Source organism: Microtus pennsylvanicus, chromosome 4 (genome assembly GCF_037038515.1).
Source record: "Microtus pennsylvanicus isolate mMicPen1 chromosome 4, mMicPen1.hap1, whole genome shotgun sequence".
In the NCBI taxonomy this organism is placed as follows: Eukaryota; Metazoa; Chordata; class Mammalia; order Rodentia; family Cricetidae; genus Microtus; species Microtus pennsylvanicus.
The window spans coordinates 85,513,505-85,538,034 of NC_134582.1; the positions used below are offsets into that span (position 1 = coordinate 85,513,505).

Here is a 24,530-nt window from a genome sequence, read left to right on the forward strand (position 1 = left end):
TGCCTGTTCTGAGTGAATAACTGCTGCTAATCAAACATGTTCCCTAATTATTGTGGTGGAAAGCTTCATTTAAAAGCAGTATAGACTACGCATGTGCACAAGCGTGCACAAGTGTGTGCACACACACACATACACACACACACACACACACACACACACACACACACGTGCATGCACCATTGATAACCTGCTCCTTCCCATGGTTGTTGGTGTTACCGCCTCATCAAGCATCCAGAAGAGGTTGCTTTCTTGTGACAGCATCCTAGAGACGGTCTCTTCAGAATGAGAAGCCCCTGTATGCATTCACCTTGGGCCATCTGATGGACCGGAGCACTCTTATCAGGTTCAGGCCTCTACGTGTCTTTACTTTGACTTCTCACGTACCTACGGTGGCTGCTTCCTTCGTCATGGAGCTATTTAAGAGCCTCTCAGGGTTAGCACTTTTTTTTTTTTTTTTTTTTTTTTGGTTTTTCGAGACAGGGTTTCTCTATGGTTTTGGAGCCTGTCCTGGAACTAGCTCTTGTAGACCAGGCTGGTCTCGAACTCACAGAGATCCGCCTGCCTCTGCCTCCCGAGTGCTGGGATTAAAGGCGTGCGCCACCACTGCCCGGCAGGGTTAGCACTTTTATAACCAAATGCCTCATTCACGCCGGTACACCAGCTCTTCCCACGGCTTCACAGTTTAGTCTAAGCTAGCTCCATTTTTCATTTCATTCAGGGAAAAAAAATGATTTCTTACTTTTATTTGTATTTTTCGAGACAAGATATTGCTCTGTAACTCAGACTGGCTTGGAACTCACCATGTGGCTAAGCTAGCCTGAAATTTATGGCCATCCTTCTGCCTCAGTCTCATAGGTGCTGGGATTATAGACGTGAGCCACTATGCCCAACTTCATTGGGTCTTCTCGCCCTTGTCCACTTGCCGTTACTTCACCAGCACACGTGCTTGCTCTGACCTTGCACACCTGTGCCGTCGCCGTGACCTTTCATCTCCTCCAGCCATGTTTTAGCCTCTACACTTGTTGGGTCCCCTAACTTGGGTCTCGTGTCACAAAATAATGTCATATGGATGGATGTGACACTTTCATTGATGATTTCTTTCTTCTGGAGAGCACGTTTAAAGGAAGAGAGGAGAAGGATTTGAATCAGATGTGGTTCGTATGTAGGTGTTCTCTTAGGAATAGACCCATGCGTCTTAGATGCTATGTGACATAAGAAGATACAGGGAGAGCCGGTTCCCTAGGTTTTGGTAAAGATTTGTTACTGTCGCTTCTGAAACATCTAATCCTTCTTCATACCCAGCTACTATCAGCAATCAGAAAAATTTGGACCTCAATGTATAGCCCAGGCTAGTTTTGAACTCACAGCAATCCTCCTGCCTTAGCCTCCTGAGTGCTTGGATTACACTGTCATCACACTCTACTGTCTTTTGCCTTCTCTGATCCACTTCTTCCAAGCTTCTGTCGTTCCCAGAAGTCTTTGTCCTTGCTCAATAGTCAATAACCATTGGACAAAAGAGTTTATTAAGTCCAACATCAGAGCAAACTTTATTTAAGAGGGAACTGCCCTTGGTAGAAATTTTATTTGTTGTTATAGATATTTCATTTGACCAATCAAGTCCTATTATTACAGAGTTTACTTTGAAAAGAACTCCTATTGATTATTCTAAGGAGAAATGTCAACTTTTATACCAGACAAAGAAGGTCACAACCATACATTGAATTTCGAGTTGACAGTGTTTAGAATATCCTGTGGGCACATCACAGTTCCATGTTGTACAGAAAAATCATCCATTTATAAGGAGCTGTGACTAGTCCTGTAATTGATTGTCAGGAAAACATTTCAAATCAAGACTGGGTCCTTGTCTACCTGACTGTGTGACATTTCTCGGCATCCTAATAAATCATAGCTCAAATGTGTAAGTAGCATCTCTCCCCATAGTACCTTATAGTTTCAACATATAAAAATGATTTTAAAATTCCAGGATTGGACATTAAAGCATTTTATGCACCTTGGTGTATGGGTGTTGAATAAAGGCTTGCACCACAGCCTGAGACAGTTTGCCTTGTTGCTAAGGTGTTGTTGGAGGTGTTGCTAAGCTACCCCATCTTAGTGACTTGGGGAGTTTCGTCTTCACTGATACCCGAGATAAGAAATGAAGATTTCCATCAGGTTTTCGGCTCAGATGTAGGAAAAAGCTGATTTGAGATTTAGGGCTTTGGGAAAATGTTAAGGGGCTTGTGTGAAATCCTCAGAGCTTGGGCAGAGCCTGCACCCGCTGCCTCTTGCTGGCCCAGGTAGTTGAAGCTGTTTGTTGGAGAATCCTTGTTGTTTGCCGGAGTCACTGTGAAGAGGTTCCCCTTTAATTATGTGTTGCCTCTCCACACATCTGATGAAGCACAATAAATAAAAACTCAGAGGCAGATACTGGTGTTCAACCTGAAGATCAGAAAAGCAAAGCAGCCAGCCATTGGCTCTTAGCTCTCCGTCAGTCTGAAAATGTGATCCTACCTTCAGGAAACCTCAGAATGAGACTGAGAGCTGTCTCCTCCCGTTTTATAATCCTCTCTAGTGCTGGGATTAGGGGTGTGCACCACTACTGTCTGGTTTCTGTGGCAAGCCAGTGTGGCTACTGGGATTAAAGGTGTGTGTCATTGCTGCCTGGTCTGTAAGACTGGCCAGTGTGGCTGGTTTCTTTTCTGATCTTCAGGCAAGCTTTATTTATACAAATGAAATGCCACTACAATCTGAAAAAAAAGAAAATAAAGCCATATAAGACTACCTACCACCACTACAATACTGGGGAGCAGTGCCTGGCACCCTCCTGGTGTTTGGACCAGGGGAGACTTAATAGAATTTCCTGTCTTAATTGTGAAGACTTAACTAAATTCCTGGGCCATTCTCGACCTCACCGGGGTTGACAAATCTCTAGTAATTGAATTCTCCTGACTTGTTTTCTTCTGAAGACTTAAGGAGAGTCACCAAAACAAACCCATGACATTATCTCTGAAAGTGTGTGAGCTGTGCACAGCTGAAGAATAACAGCACAAACATGTACCCGTGTAGCCCGGACAAGCATACCCCTGTGTCCTGTGTCTGATGGAAGAAGCAGAGCCAGTCTTCAGAAAAGAGGGGTGGGCACTAAGTTGCACCTCCCTCCCCACTAACCTTGTTTTCCTGACTTTGTCGGTCATCTTTGTTGTTCTTAGTAAAATGGTTTTACATTGAACCAGGATCCCTCAAGCGGTTTATTTTTAGTTTTGACCTTTATTCTTTGAAGTCTCATGTAAATGGAATCATACTGAATATGCTATTCAAAGACGTCTTTCATTCGCATTAGGTTTGGGGCTCTTGTCACTTTAGATGGGAGCCATGGCATAAAGGATTGTCTTGTACACAGGATCAGATCATTTTTCTGTTCTCTTGAGTTTGGCTTTTCACCTGTTTTGTGGAAAACAATATGAACTCTGAATTTTTCATGTCACGTGATGGCGGGCCAGATCTGTAGCCCAGGATGGGAATTTCATTACTCTAACTGTGGGCATTCCTTTTTCTTTTCTTAATCTTTAGAGAAAGGGCTGTTTGGGTCTTCTCCAGATCGTGAGTGTTCTCAGTCTGAAAATAAAGCCCCATTTCTGTAAAATCTCTCCCCCTCCTCTCTTTTTAGTATGTATGTACACGTGGTATGTGCAGGTATAGGTTCACATATGTGTGTACAGGTGTATGTGCAGGTATGTGTGCACTTATGTGAGTACAGGTGTGTGCATGCATGTGTGTGTAGACAGGTGTATGCTTACAGGTATATGTGTACATATGGGTATACAGATGCATTGCACAGGTGTATATACACATGTGTGAGGTGTATGTGCACATATGTGTACAGGTGTGTGTACAGGTGCATGTGTACAGGTGTGTGTACAGGTGCATGTGTACAGGTGTGTGTACAAACATGTGTACAGGTGGTTTGTGCATGTGTGTATACAGGTTCACGTGCACATATGTGTGTGTGTATGTACAGGTTGTGTGTACAGGTGTATACGTGCATGTGTGTATAGGTGTGTGTATACAGATGTATGTGTGTGTGTGTACAGGTGTGTGTGTACAGGTGTATACAAGTATGTGTGTGTATACAGATGTATGTGTGTGTGTGTACAGGTGTATACGTGTATGTGTGTATAGGTGTGTGTATACACATGTATATGTGTGCGTGTGTACAGGTGTGTATGCATGTCAAGGCCAGAGGTTAGCTTTACCATCCTCTTTGCTCTTTGAGACAAGTTCTCTCACTGTCTTATAGTTTACCAGGTCTGCTAGGCAGGATGGCTAGCGAGCCCAAGGGGTCTGCCTATTGCTTTGGCCTCCCTCCCTAGCATGGGAATTACAACTGGGTGCTACCACACCCAGATAAAAAAATACTTATTTAGTGCCTGTGTGTGGTTGTGGGTGGAGGTCAGAGAGCTGGTTGTGGGAGTCAGTTCTCTCCTGCGACTGTGTGGGATCTGGCATCCGTCTTGGATCACTGGTCTCTGTGGCAAGTTCTTCATCTGCCGAGCCATTTCACTGGCCCTCCCCCAGCTGTTTTTAAGTGTGGGTTCTCGGGGTGGAGCGCAGGTCTTCATGCTGGCTGGCATGGAAGGCAGCACTTCATTAACTGAGCCATCTCCCCAGCCTAAGACCTTTCTTTTTGTGTCACTCCTTCTACGGTTATTACTTAGTTCTAAGTTTAAGGTAGTTAGGGGCCAGCTCAGAACCCCAGAGACGCAGGCTGGCTGCACAGGAAGACAGTGAGATTTTTCTTCCTGCTTGGCCTTGCTGGCTTCTCCTCCCTTCCTCTCCACCTTGTTTCTCCTTGCTGTTGGCAGATGTTCCCTTCCATTGTGTCCTCTCCGAGGGAGCCAGCAAAAGGGCACACCCATCATCTCGTTTTGAAACACCCCTATGGAAATGACCACAGAACCAATAAAACATTCAGCTGTTTGCGTTTATTTTCAAATTTAGAAAATTCCAAAATGATTACATGGAGGGGTTACTTGGGTCGTTGTTTAAAAAGTAGTTCGGTACGTAAGTTTTTTTCTTCTTCATAAAGCAAAGACGAGGAATATATTTTCCCATATCATCTGGCTAGTGTTACCTAGGACTTGTCCAGCTTTCCATGTGCTGTTTTAGAGGCGAAAATGGTTTTAGGGTAAAATAAAATTAAATCAGTTTATTTACTGCAGAGTTTCCCAGAGCCTTTGATATCCCATCCAACTTTCTGTGTGTTAAAAGTCTGTTTGCTGAAGCCTCCCAACCCTCACCCTCAGCCTTCCTGCCGCTGGGCATCCTATGCTGGCCCCTCCTGTGCTGTTGCCTTGCAACAGACATTGTTTATATGTCTTTGGTTATTCATATTGGTTTCCTCTGGCCAGGTCTTGGGATTACCTGGAATTTTTTTCTAAGGAAAATGGGAATCTTTCAGAGCAGACTGTTTTCAGTTCATTTTTGATTTATTCCAAACAGCCTTTTACCTTTGAATGAGAGCAGAGTGAAGACTTACTTTTGCATATTGGTAAAAAGATTGAAGTTTCAGCTTTTAAAAAGTATTCAGGGACTGGAGAGATGGTTCAGCGGTTAAGAGCGCTGGCTGCTCTTCCAGAGGTCTTGAGTTCAATTTCCAGCAGCCACATGGCAGCTCACAACACTCCGTAATGGGATTTGATGCCCTCTTCTGGCCTGCAGTCATATATGAAGGCCGAACACTGTATACATAATAAATAAATTTTAAAAATGTACTTATCAATATTTATTGATAAGTATTAGATGCCCAGTTGCTGGGTTCCTCCGCCTCCTATGCAGTAAGCCAAATCTAACTGGATTAATAAATCCAGACTTAATAAACAGGGCAGTATGAAGCAGTCCATCCCCGGATGACTCTCCTGAAGGCAGGAGACAGAATACATATTTTCCCGGGAGAGGAGTCACCCCCCTCCCCAGTCCATGGCGGGCTTTCTCAGGGGCAGAGTCTGGAATGAGGCAGCTCCAGGGAGCTGCTGCTTAGTGTGCTGAGGGCGGGGTCTAGAATGCCACCACCACCACCACCCCACCCTCTGACCCCCATACCCCCAAGCTGGAGATTCCAAACACTTATTGTTGTTCCATAGATTTTTGTTGCCAGCTTCCACGTGGCGGCTAACAAACACCTGTAACTCTAGGGAATTGGAAACCCTCTTCTGGCCTTTGTGGGTACCAGGCACGCATATATGGTATGCACATACATATACATAAGCAAAACATCCATGCTAATAAAATAAAAATAAATCTTTAAAGAATAGTCATTGTCTTTGGATTGCTGTTCCCACAAATGGAGAAGAATCATAAAACATTTTGACTTGGACTTTTTTTTCTCTTTTTATGAATATCTAGAGAGGGATTTTGTGCATAAAAAGCGATGAAGGTGACTCCTCCTTATAAGTGTGTGTGTGTGTGTGTGTGTGTGTGATGGTTGGAAGCATTGTGTGTGGGTATTGGCAATCCTTACTCAAGCTTCATGTTGGTGCAGCAAACACTTTTCTCCCTGAGCCGTCTCTTCAGCCCTGAGTTATCTTTTTTTTTTTTTTTTTGGTTTTTTCGAGACAGGGTTTCTCTGTGGCTTTGGAGCCTGTCCTGGAACTAGCTCTTGTAGACCAGGCTGGTCTCGAACTCACAGAGATCCGCCTGCCTCTGCCTCCCGAGTGCTGGGATTAAAGGCGTGCGCCACCACCGCCCGGCATCCTGAGTTATCTTTTTGTTGTTGTTTTTGAAAACATGCTTGACAATATGTTCCAAGCCTGGTGATTCAGGTATATTAGAACACATCTTTTTATTTTGTGTCCTGTTGGACTATATATTGTTGTTTTTCTACATGCATGATAAAGTTGAAAGCCAATTTGTGCTCTAATGTGATTGATACGCTGCTCTGTTTTTTCATAAAGGATTAAACCTTTCTGAATATTTGACTTGGGAAATCAAGCATCTTTGTTGATTTTCAGAGTTGATCAATATTTTGATTTTATAATTGTCGGCGGTGAGAACACTGCTTCACATAAACACACAGTACAGGATAGCAAATGAATGTTTGGAGCCATTTCAGTAAATGTTGGAAATTCTCTTATCATCCCATGCCAAAACTTATTTAATGATTAAAAAAAGAAGAAAGAAAGAAAAACTGAAATTCATGCCAAGCATTCTAAGATGGTGTGTGCGTGCCATCATTTGTGGGAGCTGGTTTCTACCTCCTCCATGTGGGCCCTGGTGATTTGAACTCAGATCTTTGGGCTTGCAACAAGTGCTTTTTACCACCTGAGGCATCCTGCTGGTACCCATGCGCTTACCCTTATGGGAGTTGACTCCTCTGAGAAACTAGGCAGTGATTCCTACCCCCTGCGCAGGTGAGGACTCTTAGCTGAAGTAGCAGGACCCATCTGCAACACACAGACTATGCTCCATGATGCCAGCATCAAGCTCTCAGAGAGGTTGAGGTAGATGCGGAAAATTTTCTGTTGTCATGGATACACAGCAGCGTCTCTGGTGACCTCACAGGCCCCTCTGACAGCTCTGTGAAATTATGGGTGCAGCATCCAGCCAGAGAACTTACAAACAACCATTTTTTTCTTCAATTCAGAGCATTTCCCAGTCTTCCCTTTCTCTTGATGCTTTTGAAAGTGGGATGGAAGTTTCCACGTGGGCTTTAGTTGCCTGTTTGCAGATAACTAGCTCAGGTCATAGCAGAGGAGAAGCTGCTGGGCCTTGGGGCCTCTTGTGCTCATACCCAGGCTCAGTTAGACGCCAAAATTCTCCTCAGCTGGGAGTTAGATGACAGAATTCTCCTCGTATGTGGACTTTTTTTTTTTTTATTTTGAATCCCCCCCACACTTATGGAATCCCAGCAGGACTTTCAGGGGCCTGTCAGATACTGAAGAATTCCATCATGAAGGCTTTCTTTGGGTTCATGCTGGCAGCTTGCCTAATGGGCAAATGATTTGTTTGTTTGCGTTTGACCACATAAATAGCACATGCAAATGAGACGTTTGTAATTCATATGGAAGTAACAAAAATAATGTGAGTGTCACAGCTGGTGTGCTAGAGTGTGTGGCAGAGTGGGAAGAGAAGTCTGCAGCTGCCTTTTAGGGATCCTGAACCTTTGCAAATTGGCCTCACACTCTCCTGCCTGTGGCTTCTGCTGAGCCCCGTATTGCTCCCCATTCATTTTCCCCATTCATTTTTTTTTCTGTGGTGGGCGGAGTTTAAAATAGACCTGGGGGTCTCTCCTTAACTTTTTTTTAAAGCATATTTAAGTTTAAAATCAAGGATTTCTATCCCTTTTTTAAATCGTGCACATTCTAACCTGGAGAATGACATTACTGTAAAATGCTAGCTACCGGTGTGGCTTTTGTCCCAGACATATCATCGGCGCCTTCATTTGCAGCTCCCAGGTCTGTATTGGAAATGGGATAAAAAATGACATCCTGCCCGGTCAGCACGCCTCCTAAAATCTCATTCTCTAATAGATATCATTTCCGGCCCTGGTGATTCAGCTCAGTGTGACCTTGAAAGTAGACTGTTCTGCACAGATGCTTTGTGAGTAAGTGCACTGCTGAGGCAGGGGCCTCCTGGTGTGGAGCCCCTCAAGTGGCCTGTCCTGCATGCTGTCAAAGCAAAGCATCATCTGGCACCAGCAAGGGCAGGTGGCGGGTGGAGAGAAGGCTTTTGTGAGGGAAAGAAGCTGCTGATAGTGGAGGCGCTTGGAGACTGTGTGTTAAGCTGATGCCTCCAAATTCTTCCTGAATATTGATGCAGCTAACCCCCGCTGCACCTTGTATGTGGCAGCTGAGGGGGCATTCACGTAAGCACCACATCCAGTGTCACCTTGCTGGGGTGGGACCGGGTGAGATCTGCATCAGCATCCATGCCCATAAGCACCATGCTGGGGCAGGCTCTCACAAAAGGCCACTGTGGGTCTTAACTTGGACCTACAGGAGCTGTTTCATGGAGCTGGGTGTTAGTTTCTGACTCCTTAATGGACGAAAATCACATGTCATTCGGTGGCAGAATGCTTTGCTTCCAATGGGTGAGGGGCCCTGGTTTTGCTCCTCAGTACTGCAAGCAGGAAAGGATATTATTGTTATGGTATCATGAACAAGTGGCGCAAGATTTCATGTGAATGCAAAGTTCATTTGGAAATAAAAGTCATAACAGAAAATTAATTGGAATCAAGAACGACCTCAGAGAGTGCTTCGCTCTTGATCTGTGGTAATCATAGTCATGGTTTTGAGCTGGTGTTCTACTTGAACTCAAGTAAGCTTCCTGCCTTGGCCTCCTGGATAACCGGAACTACAGTCACATGTGCCGACAAGCCCCATTCACTTCTGGCTTGAGTCTAGCGTGTGTGCTCTGTGCTGTTGTGGTTTGCAAACTCCACCGTGTATTGCTTTGAAAAGAGGGCAAGAAAACTGCCCAAGACCCATGTTTCCTCCACTTAATTTTGTTTTGGTTAAGCCCGATGTGAGTTCTTGCTAGGTTTATCCTTGGGGAATCGTCGCCATAGCGATCAGGAGCAGGCACGTGGAAGTTGCCTGTGAACACACCAAAGGCGTGCTCCGCAGAGATCCTGGCCTTGCACGTGGGCTTACCTGGCGCCTGTGACTCTGGCTGTGCTGCCGGAGGACTGAGTTGAATGTTGATCCCCTTGATAATGTTTGGGAACAAGTTAGAGAAGCCAGTCTTGATGTATAGCTGTTACACACTACAGCATCATATAATTGTAAAAGGTTCCATGTGTGGACCTGTTTCAATTTTAGAAAAGTACATAGAAGACACCATGGTCACCATTGTTTTAAACTAATATCATGTGGATATATTCGTACAAAGTCACCCATGTTTGGAATTTTACTGTAAACTTTATTAATCACCTGAACACAGATCAATGAACTGATGAATTCATTAGCAATTAGAAACACAACAGCAACAAAAAGTTTCAGAGGAGAAAATGCTGCTTTTTCTTTAATATAAAGCAAGCATCATACCACTCAGTCCCAGAGAGACTCGTTTACTTCTTTCTTTCTTTTGTATTTTGGTGCTAGAGGTCAAACACAGGACCCCCACATGTGCTAGACAAATGCTCTACCACTGACCTAAGCCTTCCCTACCCCTTCTAACTTTGAGTTGCCTGCATTCGTCTTGAATTAACTCTATGTGTGGCACAGGTGAGCCTTGAACTTCCAGACCTGGGAAACAGCCTTCCACTTAGCGCTTCAGGAGAAGTCTGTGACAGGCTATTTTCTTTCTTGCCTTTCATCCCAGTCGGTCATGACTGGATAATTTGGAAGGTTTGGGGGGGAGGGTGTCACCGTGGCAGTTCCCCCACAACAGAAAGCCGATAGTTGCTGGTGCATAGGGAGAGGTGGATCCGTTCTCTAGAACTGCCACTCACCCTGTACCAGGTGGAGCTTCAAGATTTCACCTAGGCTGGTCTCAGCCTCCTTTCTGTCTAGTTTTGAGTCTCTATCAACCTGAGCCCCTGTGGCTGTTCCTTCAGCTCAAACAGATTGCCAGCAGCTGGCTCAGTCAGTCCAGGAGAGGGGCTGAGCCCTTTTTTGTCCAACACATCACTGTTCCCATCCACACCCAATAGTTCTCCCATACTCTTCACCCTCCTGGGCTCAGCCGAGCTCTCCCTCTGGTTCTTTGCGATGAATGAGTTTGGAGACACAGACAGCTGTTTGTTCTCACTTGCCTGGGAACAGTCACCCAGCCCCTCTACTGGATGGAACTTCCGGCAGAGCAAGTGCTGTCTTCCTGCGGTGCACTTCCCAGAACAGGCTCCAGTTTTGTGTTACACAGCCCTGCTGTAAGAGCAAGAACTGTGTAAAGTGCCCATGGCTGCAGGGTTGTATTAAAAATATGGAAGTCAGTCCACTGGGAGGGGAATTGTGTAGTAGTTCCCAAAAGGAGGAATCGTAAGGATTTTCCTTTGTATCACCTTTACCATCAGTATGTTTTCAGGGCTCTGACTGGGTGGACAGGATGGCCAGGGAAATAAGGATATGTCTGGGTAATTCTAAATCATGTTATTTTCCTCTGAGCTTTTTTATTCCAGATGTCTGTAGCTATAAGACACTTAACATAGATTCGGAGGTGGAAAAGGAACACTCAAATATAAGAGATAAAACTCAAGAAGTTAGTGTCTGGGTTGGCGAGATGACTCAGTAGGTAAAGGAGCTTTCTGCCCAGCCTGATGACCTGAGTTCAATTCCTGGGACCCACAAGGTGGAAGAACAGCACCGACTCTCACTCTCTTGACCTCCTCTTCCACTCACAAATAAGCAAATCACACTCCTCTCTCTCTCTCTCTCTCTCTCTCTCTCTCTCTCTCTCTCTCTCTCTCTCTCTCTCTCTCTCTCTCACACACACACACACACACACACACACACTCTGAATAGAATTCACCCAGGGCCTGCAGGGTCTAAGGGCGTGGTTAAGAACAATAGTGAGGAGGGACGGAATAGTCCTAGAGAAGGAGATCTGAAATAGGGTTGTCTGGTTGTCCTTGTTAATCAAACCTGCTTCCCACTCTTGGTTGGTGAGACTTGTTTTGTTTTTTAAGGATGAATCGGGCACTGGAGAATGGCCAGTAGTGAACACACCTTTAAGCCAGTATTCATTGAATGCTCCATTTGATAAGAAGTTGCTAGCTAGCCTGTATCTTGTTGGGGTCATAACTTTAAGCCTGAGGGTGGGCGTTCGGCACTTATCAGCATGAGTGGTTCTGTGAGAATGATCCCATGTCATAGAGTGTACTCACACAAACTAAGATAATACAGTGTCCCTGGTGATACTGCCTTCTGGGACCAGTGTCCTCTGTTGGTTATCCTGGACGTAAGTGTTAGTATGTGGTGCACGGCTGTATTTAGAACTGAAGGTGCTGGATGTTTGTCTTCTTCGCCTTATTTTCCCCTTTTCCATGTTGTTGAAAAAGAAAATGGGATAATTAACCCTTAGTGCATACAGGGATTTATCAGTTGAGCTATTCCAGATGGACAGTGGTTGGGGATGCTCTGTCAAAGCCACAGGAAGGCAAACGTTTCGCATAAACATGCAAGCAGAGCAGAGAAACAAAGTCTGAACAGTTGCTCTTTGGTATGTCCTGACAGAAAGTCCCTGATAACACTGCCAATCCTCAGTCATCCTTGTGGAATGGTCTCAGCTTTCTTCATTTTTCTTATGTAGAAACTTGGGGCATTGGCACCTTCTCGGCCTCAAGGCCTCCTTTAGAATCATTTTTATAGTTTGTCTACAGTTTATCTCCAGGTTGTAATATCACAAAATGTCCAGTCCCAAAGATGGCATGTGTACTGTATTTTATTATGGTATCAGTGTTAAGGGCACACACTGCCCCTACAGAGGACCCAAGTTTGGTTCCTAGAACCCACATTAGACAACTCATGACTGCCTAAACTCAACTCCAGAAGATCTGATACTCTCTTCTGGCCTATGCACTCACACATACCCACACACGTATCCCATAATTAAGAAGCAGAATAAAAGAATCCAGTGTGGTGCTACATACTTTTAATCCTGGCATTTGGGAGGCAGAGGCAGGCTGAACTCTGAGTACAAGGCCATCGAGGTCCACATAGTGAGATCTTGTCTAAGGAATATAAAAACACAAAAAAAAAGGAAAAATTTTATTCATCACCACAGATGAGTGGCAGACAGCCATCACTAGTCAGCTGGGTGGGTCTTTCAGCTGTATCTACCTGGATAGAAATCGTGAGTAGACGGCACAAAGCTATTCCGCTCTTGGCAATCCAAGTCTTGAATAGCCAAGGCCTAGAGTCTAGCCTGACATACCCAGAAGCTTATAGCTTCAAGCAAAGAATGCTTTTGGGTTTTCAATGTTTAGGTTGAAGACTTATTCCTCCGGACTTTAGTTGCTAGTAGCCTCAGCACTTGACGGCTATTGCAATCCCTGGCTTCCCACAGCAATAATTGGCGGCAGCAGTGTAAAAGCTTTTGAATGGCCCTCAGGTTCAGTCTTACTGTGGTGTTAGTGCGCTAGGCAACTAGTGTTAACACTGCTTATTTCTACAACGTTGGTATCATCAGCCATTGACAGAGGCCATACGGTTACAACTCTCAGGGTTAGGGTGCCTGGGACCCAGAGTTCCCTTCACCCTCTCTCACTTTACCTCTCTTCTGACATCCTTCACTGTCTCCACGGTGCTGTGCCCCGCCCCCCAGTTTTACCTGATCACTCTCTGAACTCTTCAGTTCAGGAGTCAGGGGTCTGCACAGGAGGGTCTCTCCTGGCTGACTGGAAAGATGAGTCAATCTGCTTATATAAGTGGAAAGGGGGCCAAGGTGAGCCTCTGTGCAAATGAAGGATTTTGTTTGCACCAATCACAAGCATAATCTTACATGCAAATAAGGGGTCATGTTTGTTTCATCATAGGCCTTATTGTGGGCACCAGGGAAAGTGCCCCTCTTTTGGCAAGAGTGAAAATAGCTGCTGGACCTACTGGGCAAGGATGTCCAACCCACTGCACAGAGGCTAGACGGGGCCCAGGATAGCTATAAAAGCAGCCCACCACAATGTTGGAAACTTACCCAAACCATTATAAGATTTGTTTTGTGCTGGATTGCGTGGTTCTCCAGTGTGAACATTATAGATATATAGATATGACCCAGAAAGGTCAAGGGCTGGAAACCTAAACTTGTGATTGAGAACGGAAAAGAGAAGAAAAGGCTTTGTGAGCATTTTGAGGTAGCTATGACTACAATGGAACTTCCTCCAGGTGTGCATGGAGTGTTCAGAGCAGCCAGGTTGACATGAGGGTTGACAATGATGCCTTGGCAGGTGGTCAGTGTAGCTTCAGCACCAGGGAAAGAGCTGACAGATATCAGTCAAGGAGGCAAGCCTTACCGAGCCCAAGATCTTGGCTTGTTTACAGGAAGAACAAACAATTAAAGGGACGCTTATGAAGCCAAGTACGGTGGTACAATGTCCGTAATCCAGGAACTGGAAAGGCAGAGGTGGCAGAATTCAAGGCTAGCCTGTAGTACACAGCAAGACCGGTTCAAAAAAAATAAAACCAGGCAAACGAAAAGCCAGCAGGGCCTGGAGTGCTGGCTCAGCAGTTGGAGTACTTACTGCTCTTATACAGATTGGGTTCAATGGCAGGAATGCCCTTTTCAAAGCACCTAAAAGGCCGATACGGGGTTGGTTTTTCCAAAAGACATTAAAAAACAAAACCACCGTTGGAATGTCAGTGAAGAAAGGAGAAGGGTATTTTTGGCTAGCTAAGTACCACTGGCTACAAACCAACACACTGTTTCGTGGCTAGCCATGAGCATTGTGGGACTGTAGAGTCCAATCACACTGTGATGACTCTGGAGGGCCCCGCGAGGTTCCTGGCTCACCTCACTAGGTTAATTGGTTCACCATAGCCAAAATGAGAAATGTGTGGTTGGCCCTCAATAGGTTCTACACCTTCAGATTCACTGTCTACAGATCATAAAAAATTCAGGGGAAAAATGTGCCTGTACCAACTGTGTAGACACTTAGATTATTCCCTTAGCAATCTCGTGCGACACCTATTTACATAGCACATCTAGAGATGGTTTAAGTCGATAGGAAGATGTGTATAGGTCATATGCAAGCACCGTACCCTTTTATGTAAGGTAATTGAGCAGCCATGGAGTTGAGGATCTATCCCCGTGGACACTCAGGGACAACTGTATTTTATTAACTTGGCATATGCTGTTTCATGTGACTTTCCTTTGTCAAATAAATGGGTGTTTTAAAGAACTTTAAAACAAAAATAATAAAGTGGGTGAAACAAGCGGCCTCATCAAATGGGGCAGACGCTCTCATTCTTGTTCTCTATGCACAGAGCAGATGAGTCCACACAGTCTCCACTTAGGGAAAAGTTCTCAGCAGAAGAAAACTTGCCATCTAGAATCGTGTTTTTGAAATCTAAAACTTCATATATATATTATACTTTATGTGCCTAACAATGGAAAATAGATAGGCATTTCCACACTGACCTACAAAAATTTAAATATAAGGTTGGGCATCTTGCTTAGTTACTGGATGAGACTGGGTGTGTTCACGGTGGTTTGGCTGTAGATGGAGCTCAGGGGGTAGAGTGCTTGCCTGTCAAGCTTGAAGCCCCAAGTTTGATCCCCAGCACAACAGAAATCAGCTGTAGTGATACCTGCCTATACTTCTAGCACGCAGGTGGTAGAGACAAGAGGATCAGAAGTTCAAGGTCATCCCTTGTCATTCCCAGTTTAAGGCCAGCCTGGGTTACGTAAAACCCTGTGTCAGAGAACTAAGGTGGGAGCTAGGAAGAAAATTTACGTGTAAAACTGGTTTAAATGAATTTAGCGGTAATGGTTACAGGATTTCCATATCTCCATGTTCTTTCGCTACCCTTCCTTAGAATCATTAAAGACATCTCTCAGTGTATGTCTATGTCTAGGTCCATCCCATTAGAGCATAGGAGATGATTATTTTATGTGCAAAGATTCTGAGCCACCAGAGGTTATTGCTGTAGGCAGTTAGTGACGTGTGACTTTTCAGATCCCATTACAAAGTTGCTGAATTTGTTTTTGTTTTTTTCTTTTCTTTTTCTCTTTCATTGTTTTCCTCTGATGTGGCCATTGTGTTGACAACCTTCTGTATCTCCGCTATTGAATTTTTTTCTTTGCGTCACGAAGAAAGCCTCCCAAGGTAAGTACTGGCGTGGAAGTGGGCATCAGAACTGACTTGGTGTGCACTTAGGATCCTAACTCATCACAGGAGCCCATGGCTAATCCCTGGCCACCTAGGAAATAAGACTAACATTCTAACTTAAGCTGTAAGCCTGGGTCAAGAGTTTGTGTTGGTGCTGATGTAAGAGCAGCCAATTACTTCCTCTGCAGAGTGCACTCACCCATTGCTGCATCCTTGGAAGATGCTTGAATCTCTCGACCTGCCTGTCAGGGATTGGTTCTGTCCTGTTGGCATCAAAAGGGAGCTTAGCAAGAAGCAGCAGCAGCAGCAGCAGCAGCAGGTGCTGGTTCATAGGCTGAGAGTGGGCGAGCTGAGGTGGTTGGCATGGCTGTGCTGGCTACTTTTATGTCAACCTGATACAAGCGAGAGTCATTTGGGAAGAGGGACTCCCAATTGATAAAATGCCCCCCATAAGACTAACCTGTAGGCAAATCAGTGGGACATTTTCTTAATTAGTAATTGATGTGGAAGGGCCCAGCCATTGCAGGTGGTGCCATCCCTGGGCTGGTGGTCCTGGGTTCTATAGGAAAGCAGACTGCGCAAGCCATGAGGAGCAAGTCAGTAAGCAGCACCCCTCCATGGCCTCTGTATCAGCTCCTGCTTCCAGGTTCTCATGCCCTGACCTCCCTGGATGATAGACTCAAGGTATAAGCTGAAATAAATCTTTTCCTCCCTTGTTGTTTTTGGTCATGGTGTTTTACCACAGCAATAACTAAGACAATGGCCATTCGAGAAAGCAGAAAAATAAAAATGGGTCCTCCAGGTTGAAACTTGGTAACTTGCTCAGACAGACAGACTGTCTCCTGCTTGCCAAGAAGAATCGAAAGGTTTTCCACACATTCAGGTAGAGATAAGCCATCCCCGTGCTAATGCTCTGTGCTTTGTCAGATTCTTAGCTGGTCACAGTGACTACTAGTTGGGGCTGTTCTGCCACCTTGGCCAACTTTTGATAGCATTTTTACTAGTGGAATCCCCAAAGGTTCAAGAGTAAATTGAGTGGGCGTTTGAGTGACAGCCCATGAATAAGTGAAGGCCGGTGTCAGCACCAGGGAACATGTTGCTGAGTGTTAGAGAGGCATTCAGTTCTATGAGCCACCAGAAATTTTGAGCAGCCCTGGCTGATGTCACTGATTACAGCCATGCTACCTAAGGTAGGTTTAGGGCAGACACTTTCTCATACGGTCAGAATCTAGGACACGTGCGCGTGTGGAAGAGAGACTAGAAAGGCTTACTTCATAGCCCTGGGGCTATGGAGAAGACACTTAATATAGCTCTGGATTATGGCAAACTGATAAAATGTTATTTCATGCTTTACATTTATTGAAGGCATCATTCATGTTGTCTTTGGCACTGAGAGTTTGAACTCCAGCAAGGAAGGCATGCATTGAATAAATAATAGGCAATGTCTTAAGAAAGAGGAAGTAGCTGATGTTTCTGGAGTGAGCTGGGACAGCCATCATGGTCAGATCTGGAGAATCATGGCAGTCCTCCCTGGGGTGACTGTGATCCCTCAAATTCACAGCCTTGAAAGTTTGCTGCCCCTGGAGGATATATGCTCCTGCAGCTTGTCTGTTTTCTTTGCTCCCAGAGGTTTCAAGGCATATAGTCACATTCTGGTAATAAACTAACTTTGTTTTCCACAAAGAAGCCAGTGTGAGTTGGGCAGTGGTGGCACACGCCTTTAATCCCAGCACTGGGAGGCAGAAGCAGGTGGATCTCTATGAGTTTGAGGCCAGCCTGGTCTACAGAGTGAGTTCTAGGACAGTCAGGACTACACAGAGAAATCCTGTCTCAAAAAACTGGAAACAAACATAGATATACTTTTAAATATTTAAAAGTATTTCAAAGTATGTTTAATATATGTTTTTTTAAAATACTTAATAGCTGACATCTACTCTATGAGGTACATTTGGGAAGCCTAAACATTGTCTTGAAACCAAATAACTGATAAAAATGGAGTAAAATATATTAAAGACACAGAAGTTGATTTAGGGCATGTGTATATTAAAAACAAGCGGGAAAACCAAAGATGCTTTTCTAATGCTTTCTTAGACTGAGATTTAGGCCTCAGTGATTGGAGAGCTCAGGACAGATGGGGTGATTTTAGCTAATATTTTAAGTAGGAGCAAGTCGTCCATGAAGCATGCTTAGTCTTGGCATTGTGATGGTGGTGGGCTGTGTATGTGTGCACTATGAAATCTGTTGTTCTGGGGTCATGGGAGCCAAATGTCTAAAGATCATAGGATACACATTCCCATTCTGACCTTTAAGTCAGAAATGACACACCAGGGAATCAGTATCACCTTCTCCATTAAGTTCAACTGAAAACACTTTAAGCCTATACTTAGGATGCTGACCTAAGTTCAAGACCCGGGACCCATCCATGTGGTGGGAGGAGAGAGTGGACTCCTCCATATATGTGCCCAGGCATCCATGTACCCTCCCACATACATACAAACACAGATACATAATTGTGATTATAGTTCTTTAAGCCTGTGCTTAAAGAAACTGGACGTACATCAGGGTTAGTGAGGGATTACTAGATGAAGTTCTGAAAGGACCCTGGAAATTTAGAGAGACAAATCCCAGTGTTTCATGTGCAGCACTCAAGTGGAAACAGCTTTGAAGAGAGCAAGGTACTGGCAGCCTTATGGGGCAGGACAAGGTATAGGGGCTCATTGCTATGCAAGAATGCTCTTGTGTACTGTTAAGATTTGTTACTTGTATTGGTTTAATAAAATGCTAATTGGCCAGTAGCCAGGTAGGAAGTATAGGTGGTGCAACCCAGACTAGGAGAATTCTGGAAAGAGAAAAGGCAGAGGAAGCTGATGTGGGAAGTCCTTCTGTGTATGTGTTGCTTTTATTGGTTAATAAATAAAGTTTATTTATTTATAAATAAATGGCTTAGCAGAGTAAAGCCAGGCAGGAAGTCTGAATAGAGATAAAGAGAGAGAGTAGATAGAGTCAAGGAGATGCCATGCAGCTGCCAAAGGAGAAAGATGCTGGAATCTTACCAGTAGGCCACAACCTCATGGTGATACATAGATTAATAGAAATGGGTTAATTTAGAATATAAGAGCTAACCAGGAATATGCTTGAGTCATTGGCCAAACAGTGTCATAATTAATATAGTTTCTGTGTGATTATTTGGGTCTAGGCAGCCAGGAAACCAATACGCAGTCTCCATTTGCAGAAGCATGATGAGAATGTCTCACTAAGAAAAGGTACCAAGCCACACGGCTAAACACATAAAGAATTATGGGTTAATTTAAGTTACAAGAGCTAGTTGAAAATAAGCCTGAGCTAAGAGGCCAAACAGTTTGTATTTAATATAAGCTTCTATGTGTTTCTTTGGGACTGAATGGCTATGGGACCAGGCAGGATAGAAACTTCTGTCTACTGCTCATTCACATAAAGCCAGAACTGAAGTCCTTGCTAAACTCCATGTACTGTAGTCAGCACAGTGGGTTGAGAGTAGACCTTGGGGGACACATGACAGTACCAAAAACAAATCAGCCCCCAGATGGATTACTGTCAGATCTAAGTCGTTGTGTTACAGTGTGGTGGCACTTTCCTGTAATCCCAACACTCAGGAGGCTGAGGCAGGTCAACGTAGGCAACAAAGTGAGACTTTGAGTTAGATAAAACAAAAGCCTATAATGCCAGCACTCAGGAGACAGAGGCAGGAGGATCGCCCCAAATTCAGGGCTACCCTTGTCTACATAGCCAATCCAGACCAGCCAGAACTTCATGGTGAGACCCTGACCTTGTCTCAGAAACAAATGGACTAACAGAAATCAATAATTAAACAAGTCGCACTCCAGGTCACTGCGTGATCCCGGAAATCTCACGGACTGAAGTCATATGGAAGCAATCCCAGAATTCAGTGCCTAGAAACTACAGGAGGAAGCAGATGAAGTTCCTGTCTTTAAGGATCCCACAGCCACCACTAAGAACATAGAGTCCAACGCATCTCTGTGGCAGGGCGCTCACCAAGTGTGCACAGGTCCCGGGTTCCATCCATAGCTGCACAAAGTGATGCGCACATTCAGAGATAAACTACACACAAGATAATAAGAACCAGCAGAAATAAAAGTAAAAAAAAAAAAGACCTATGAGTGCTTCTGATATCAAATTGTCAGGCCCAAACTTTAAATGCATTTATGTCTAAGGAGATTTAAAAAAAAAATCAGATTGAAAAATGATAGCAAAGCCGGGCGGTGGTGGTGCACGCCTTTAATCTCAGCACTCGGGAGGCAGAGGCAGGCGGATCTCTGTGAGTTCGAGACCAGCCTGGTCTACAAGAGCTAGTTCCAGGTCAGGCTCCAAAAACCACAGAGAAACCCTGTCTCGAAAAACCAAAAAAAAAAAAAAAAAAAGAAAGAAAGAAAGAAAGAAAGAAAGATGATAGCAAGAAATGGATGTTATATAACTCAAGAAACCAATAACCCACTAAAAATTCTCAGTCTGAAATGTCCAAAACCTAAACTGGAAATTTAGTGTTAGGATTCTATAGCAGCTTACATCAAACTGAAAATAGAGGCTTAAAGAACTGGAAGATAAGTTAGTAGATAAGAATACAGCAAGATGCTAACGAGACAAAGGATGTGGAAACAATGGAAGATCCACATTTTTTAAAAAGTAAACTCCGGTCTTCCATTCTTCAGGAAAACTCATTCAAAGTGGATCGCAGGCCACACTGTAAAATGCACAACGGGAATGCTTTCAGACGACGACAGGGAGGAGGGGCCGCGGCTTGGTGATGAAAGCACAGACAAATGTGGCATTGCCGGTGACAATGTTACGTAAAAAGAAAAGCTGTATACTGGGACAAATGTTTAGAAAATACCCAATAAATGATTTGTATCCAAATCACTTTTGCTTAAAACTCAACAAAAAAAAGAAAGAAAAATAAAAAATAGTTTAAAAATGGATAAAAAAAATCTGAAAAGTCAATTTAAAAATGGATAAAAACATCTGAGTAGACATTTCCCTAAAGAAGATGTAGGGATATCGAATGGATGGATGTATGGATGTATGGATGGATGGAAAGTCAGTAAGTCACTGTCATGTCCTTAGAGAATTAACACGAAAACAGCAGTGACATGCCAAGGCACACCTATAGGATGCCTAAAATCTCCAAGTCTGATAAAACCAAAATGAAGTCCGTGGAGCAGCAGGACCTTTGCTATTGCTGGCAAAACGAGGCAGATGGTCCAGATGTTCTGAAAAACAGCCCACAACTCCTGATAAACCTAATTATATTCTTACCACATGACCCCAGTGATTAAGCTTCTAGCTGTTTACCCAGACAACCAAAATTTTGGGTCTACTGCGCACAGGTGTTTATGGCAGCTTGATTCATGATGGCCAAATGCGAAAGGAACGATGACCTCCTGCAGGAGAATGGGTAATGAATCCCGGTACGGGCTCTTGATGCAGTATTGTTCAAAGATAAAAGAGAAATGAACTATCCACGCACAAAAAGTCACCATGGAGCCTCCAGTGCATATTAATAAGTGTAAGAAACCAACCTGAGAAGGCTCGATGCTCTAAGAGTCCGCTATTAATCCATGATGTTCTGGAGTAGGCGAAACTATATGCCGGTTAAAAAAAAAAGACAGTGGTTCCTCAAGACAGTAACCACAGCTCAGACAAACTACTTAGTGAAGCAAGGGATGTTCGACAGGCAAGTCAGTTGGAGAAAGTTATGCCTCCCTTGCTGATAGACAGAACCATGACAGAGAGTGACACACACACACACAACAAACATAGATTGCTATGTCCCTAATATTTTGGATTTCTCTGTCTGGTAAGTGTCAGATTTTTTAAGTTCTGAATGAAGAAGCATTCATCTCAGATACTGCCCGCCTACCTGCCTGTTAATCCTTTGACCTGATGAACGCTCTGCAGTGCTTATGGGAACGAGGTCTGTGTCCCTCCAGAACAATGGCCCTTTAGACCAACATGGAGACACTGGTTTATATGTCTGTAGATTCAGAAGAAGAAAGAGCCTTTGTTGTATGAGCACCAGCGCCTGAGAAGTGAGTCTGTCGTAGAGCAGAGGTACTATTGCAGTTGCTTATTGGTTTAGCTGTCTTCTGGTAAACTGGATTTTGGCGGGCACTGGTACACATGGAAAAGAAAGGTTGTTTTATCTGTTGTGTTTTATTGAGCAAGTTAATAAGAAGGAGGCATTGGGAAGAAATAAAAATATCTGCCAATCATCTTATTTAGATCATCTCTCTTTTTAGTCAACTTGCTCACTGTAAATTTATGAGCACAATATCTTATAGTTTACTGCATGATTTATTTTACTATCTCAACCTTGTGAATTAAGTTTATTTTCATTTTTTAAAAAAACTGTAGATGCTCAACCTCAGGGCTTTCATACATGGTAGGCCAGACACTTAAGCAGTGAGCTATGCTCCTGTCCATTGTTTAAAGACATTCAGGTTTGGTGGTATATGTGTGTAATGCCAGTACTGAGGGCCACAGCAGGGGATCCAGAGTTTGAAGCTAGCCTGTCTCCAAAAACAGAGGTATGCTATAAACACCTGAAGCTGGCTTTATTCACGTTTCTCGGGAAGGAAGGGAACCACGCACAACTCTGCCATCTGAGACTTGGTTTTGTTCAGTCTGGTCTTGGGGTCTGTGGTGCTTCTTCCCTTTTGCTGAGAACAAAGTTTTGGGTCAGGCTATTAGGCATGTACTATGTGGGTGTTCTGACTTGAGCTGAGTAGTAAGTGTAAAATACATAGCAGTTTTCTAAGGCTTAATACAAGGGTAAATGAAAAAACGAAGCACACAAATATGTAGGATATACTAGGTTAACTTAAAACATGTCACTAAACCAATTTTGTCTTCCTTTTGCTTATAAGTATGTCATGAAAACAGTTTGAATCACATATGTGGTTCCCATTGCCTTCTTGTTGGAATGCTCTGCTCTGCGCAAACACATAGCTTCATAGTGACATGGTGGTCACAAGCACCTGGTCTTAGCTTGGCCTGGTTTCTTTCCTAGTTAAACTTCTGTCCTGGTGTCTGGGTCTTGACGTCCTGCTGGCATGCAAGTTCATTGGCAGCCTAACCTTCCCTGTCAGGGCGAATTTTATTCTTTCTTTCGTGACAGGCAGTGGCCATTTGTCGAGATGGTGGGTGGGCTGTATCTGCAAGCTCAGATGCTTGGGACTTTCACTGGTGTTTCTTAAAGAAATACCCTGTTTTTAGAAATACCCACAGTACAGTTCTGACTGTACCCTTGAAGAAGTTTAATCAGGGCATGAGAAGACTAATAAAAAGCACCCACTGACCGAGGATGTAACACATCTTCTCCGTCCCTCTGCAGCCAGTGGACTGGTGTTGGGAGTGCTGATAAAGGTGTCAACATGGCCTGAACTAAGTATTCGAAAGAGCTGGCATTGGCCACATGCTTCATTGAGTGTGCACCACTGGTTTACACACACCAGTGTCCAGTGGAAGCCCTAGGCTGCTGTTAAAGTGTTCGCACAGGATTTGGGAGAACTAGTTAATTGCTATTTTCAAACTTTCTTCTGAGTTGAGTGACAATATGGATGTGTTCCTGAAAAGACCCTTGTCATCACCCCTCCTAGAGCGTTGAGTCCCTGTCTTTGGGATTTTGCAGAGCATTGTTTCCTCCTGTGTTGGATGATGAGGTCCCTGAGCTTGGGGACAAGGCCTTACTTCTTGTGGGTGTTCCCCAGCTGCTGTTAGCTGCTTGGAATCTTCAGTCAGACACCGTTGACTGTGTAACCCAAGATATCATTTGGTGTGTATTTAGGAGCACGTATGAAGGAAATGATTAATTACACCATGAAAAGGCAACAAAGACTTGACAGACTTTTAAACAGGAAGGGAGGTCTGTCAACAGACCTGGCTAGTAAGGCTGGTGGCTCTGGTGCTCATCTCCCTGGGCGGTGGCAGCTGTGTTCAGACACAGGCTGAAGTTTGTGGTTGGTCCAGTGACTTCTACAAACAGCAGCCGTGAGGACAGTGCTGGGGTCAAACAGGCTTCCCATGCAGTTTCAGTCTGAGACTTCTAAGTGAGGTTTAGCTTAAAATAATAATGATGATAATAATAACAATAATAACTGGCATATGTTTGTTACACATAGTGCTAGCTAGCTGTTTTATTATAATTCTGAGAGAAGTGAGAGAGGCATTGAATGGCATCCACATGAGATGAAATGTCGAGCCTTCCTAATCTTCTAGTGTGACTCAGTTCTCATAACACCAGGCAGTGAATGAGGGCATTCCAGAAACATCTTTATACTGTCATCTTGCAAAGCTTTAAAGTTTTTTTTTCTTTTAAAGAAAACCAAATAGGACCCTGGCAAGCCCATAATCCTACACCTGGAGAATTAGAGGTTTGCAGAGCGATTGTGGGTGTAGATAGGAGATTGGGCAGGATGGACCGTGGGAGCTGGGTGTACAGATGGGAGCTGAGAGACGATGAAGTCAGGGTGGAGGAGAGAGACCCATGCGCTCATACAGAGCAGAGCAGCTCCACATGGCGCAGGCTTCCTAAGCACTCAGAACTTCAGATTCGGGAACTAGGAAGTCATGTGTCCTGCACTAGTGTTTTCTGTATAGAGCTGCAGCAACCCTTTTTGCATGAACCTTTTAAAAATGCTGCGCATTGTCTTCCTGTAATTGAAGTGAATATAGATCTTCACTCTCTGTGTTACTGAAGGGTTTGCCCTCGCTGATCCGTGCT

At 44.1% G+C, this 24,530-nt stretch overlaps 1 protein-coding gene across 10 annotated transcripts in view; it reads left to right on the forward strand.

The window, feature by feature from the left end:
- Kif13a (kinesin family member 13A) overlaps positions 1-24,530 on the forward strand; it is a 181,235-nt gene that overhangs the window by 54,735 nt on the left and 101,970 nt on the right. For all 10 annotated transcript variants that reach the window (XM_075969741.1, XM_075969743.1, XM_075969744.1 and 7 more), the window contains exon 3: positions 15,739-15,751. In XM_075969741.1, the coding sequence (XP_075825856.1) occupies positions 15,739-15,751 (13 nt within the window). The remainder of the gene's footprint in view (positions 1-15,738; positions 15,752-24,530) is intronic.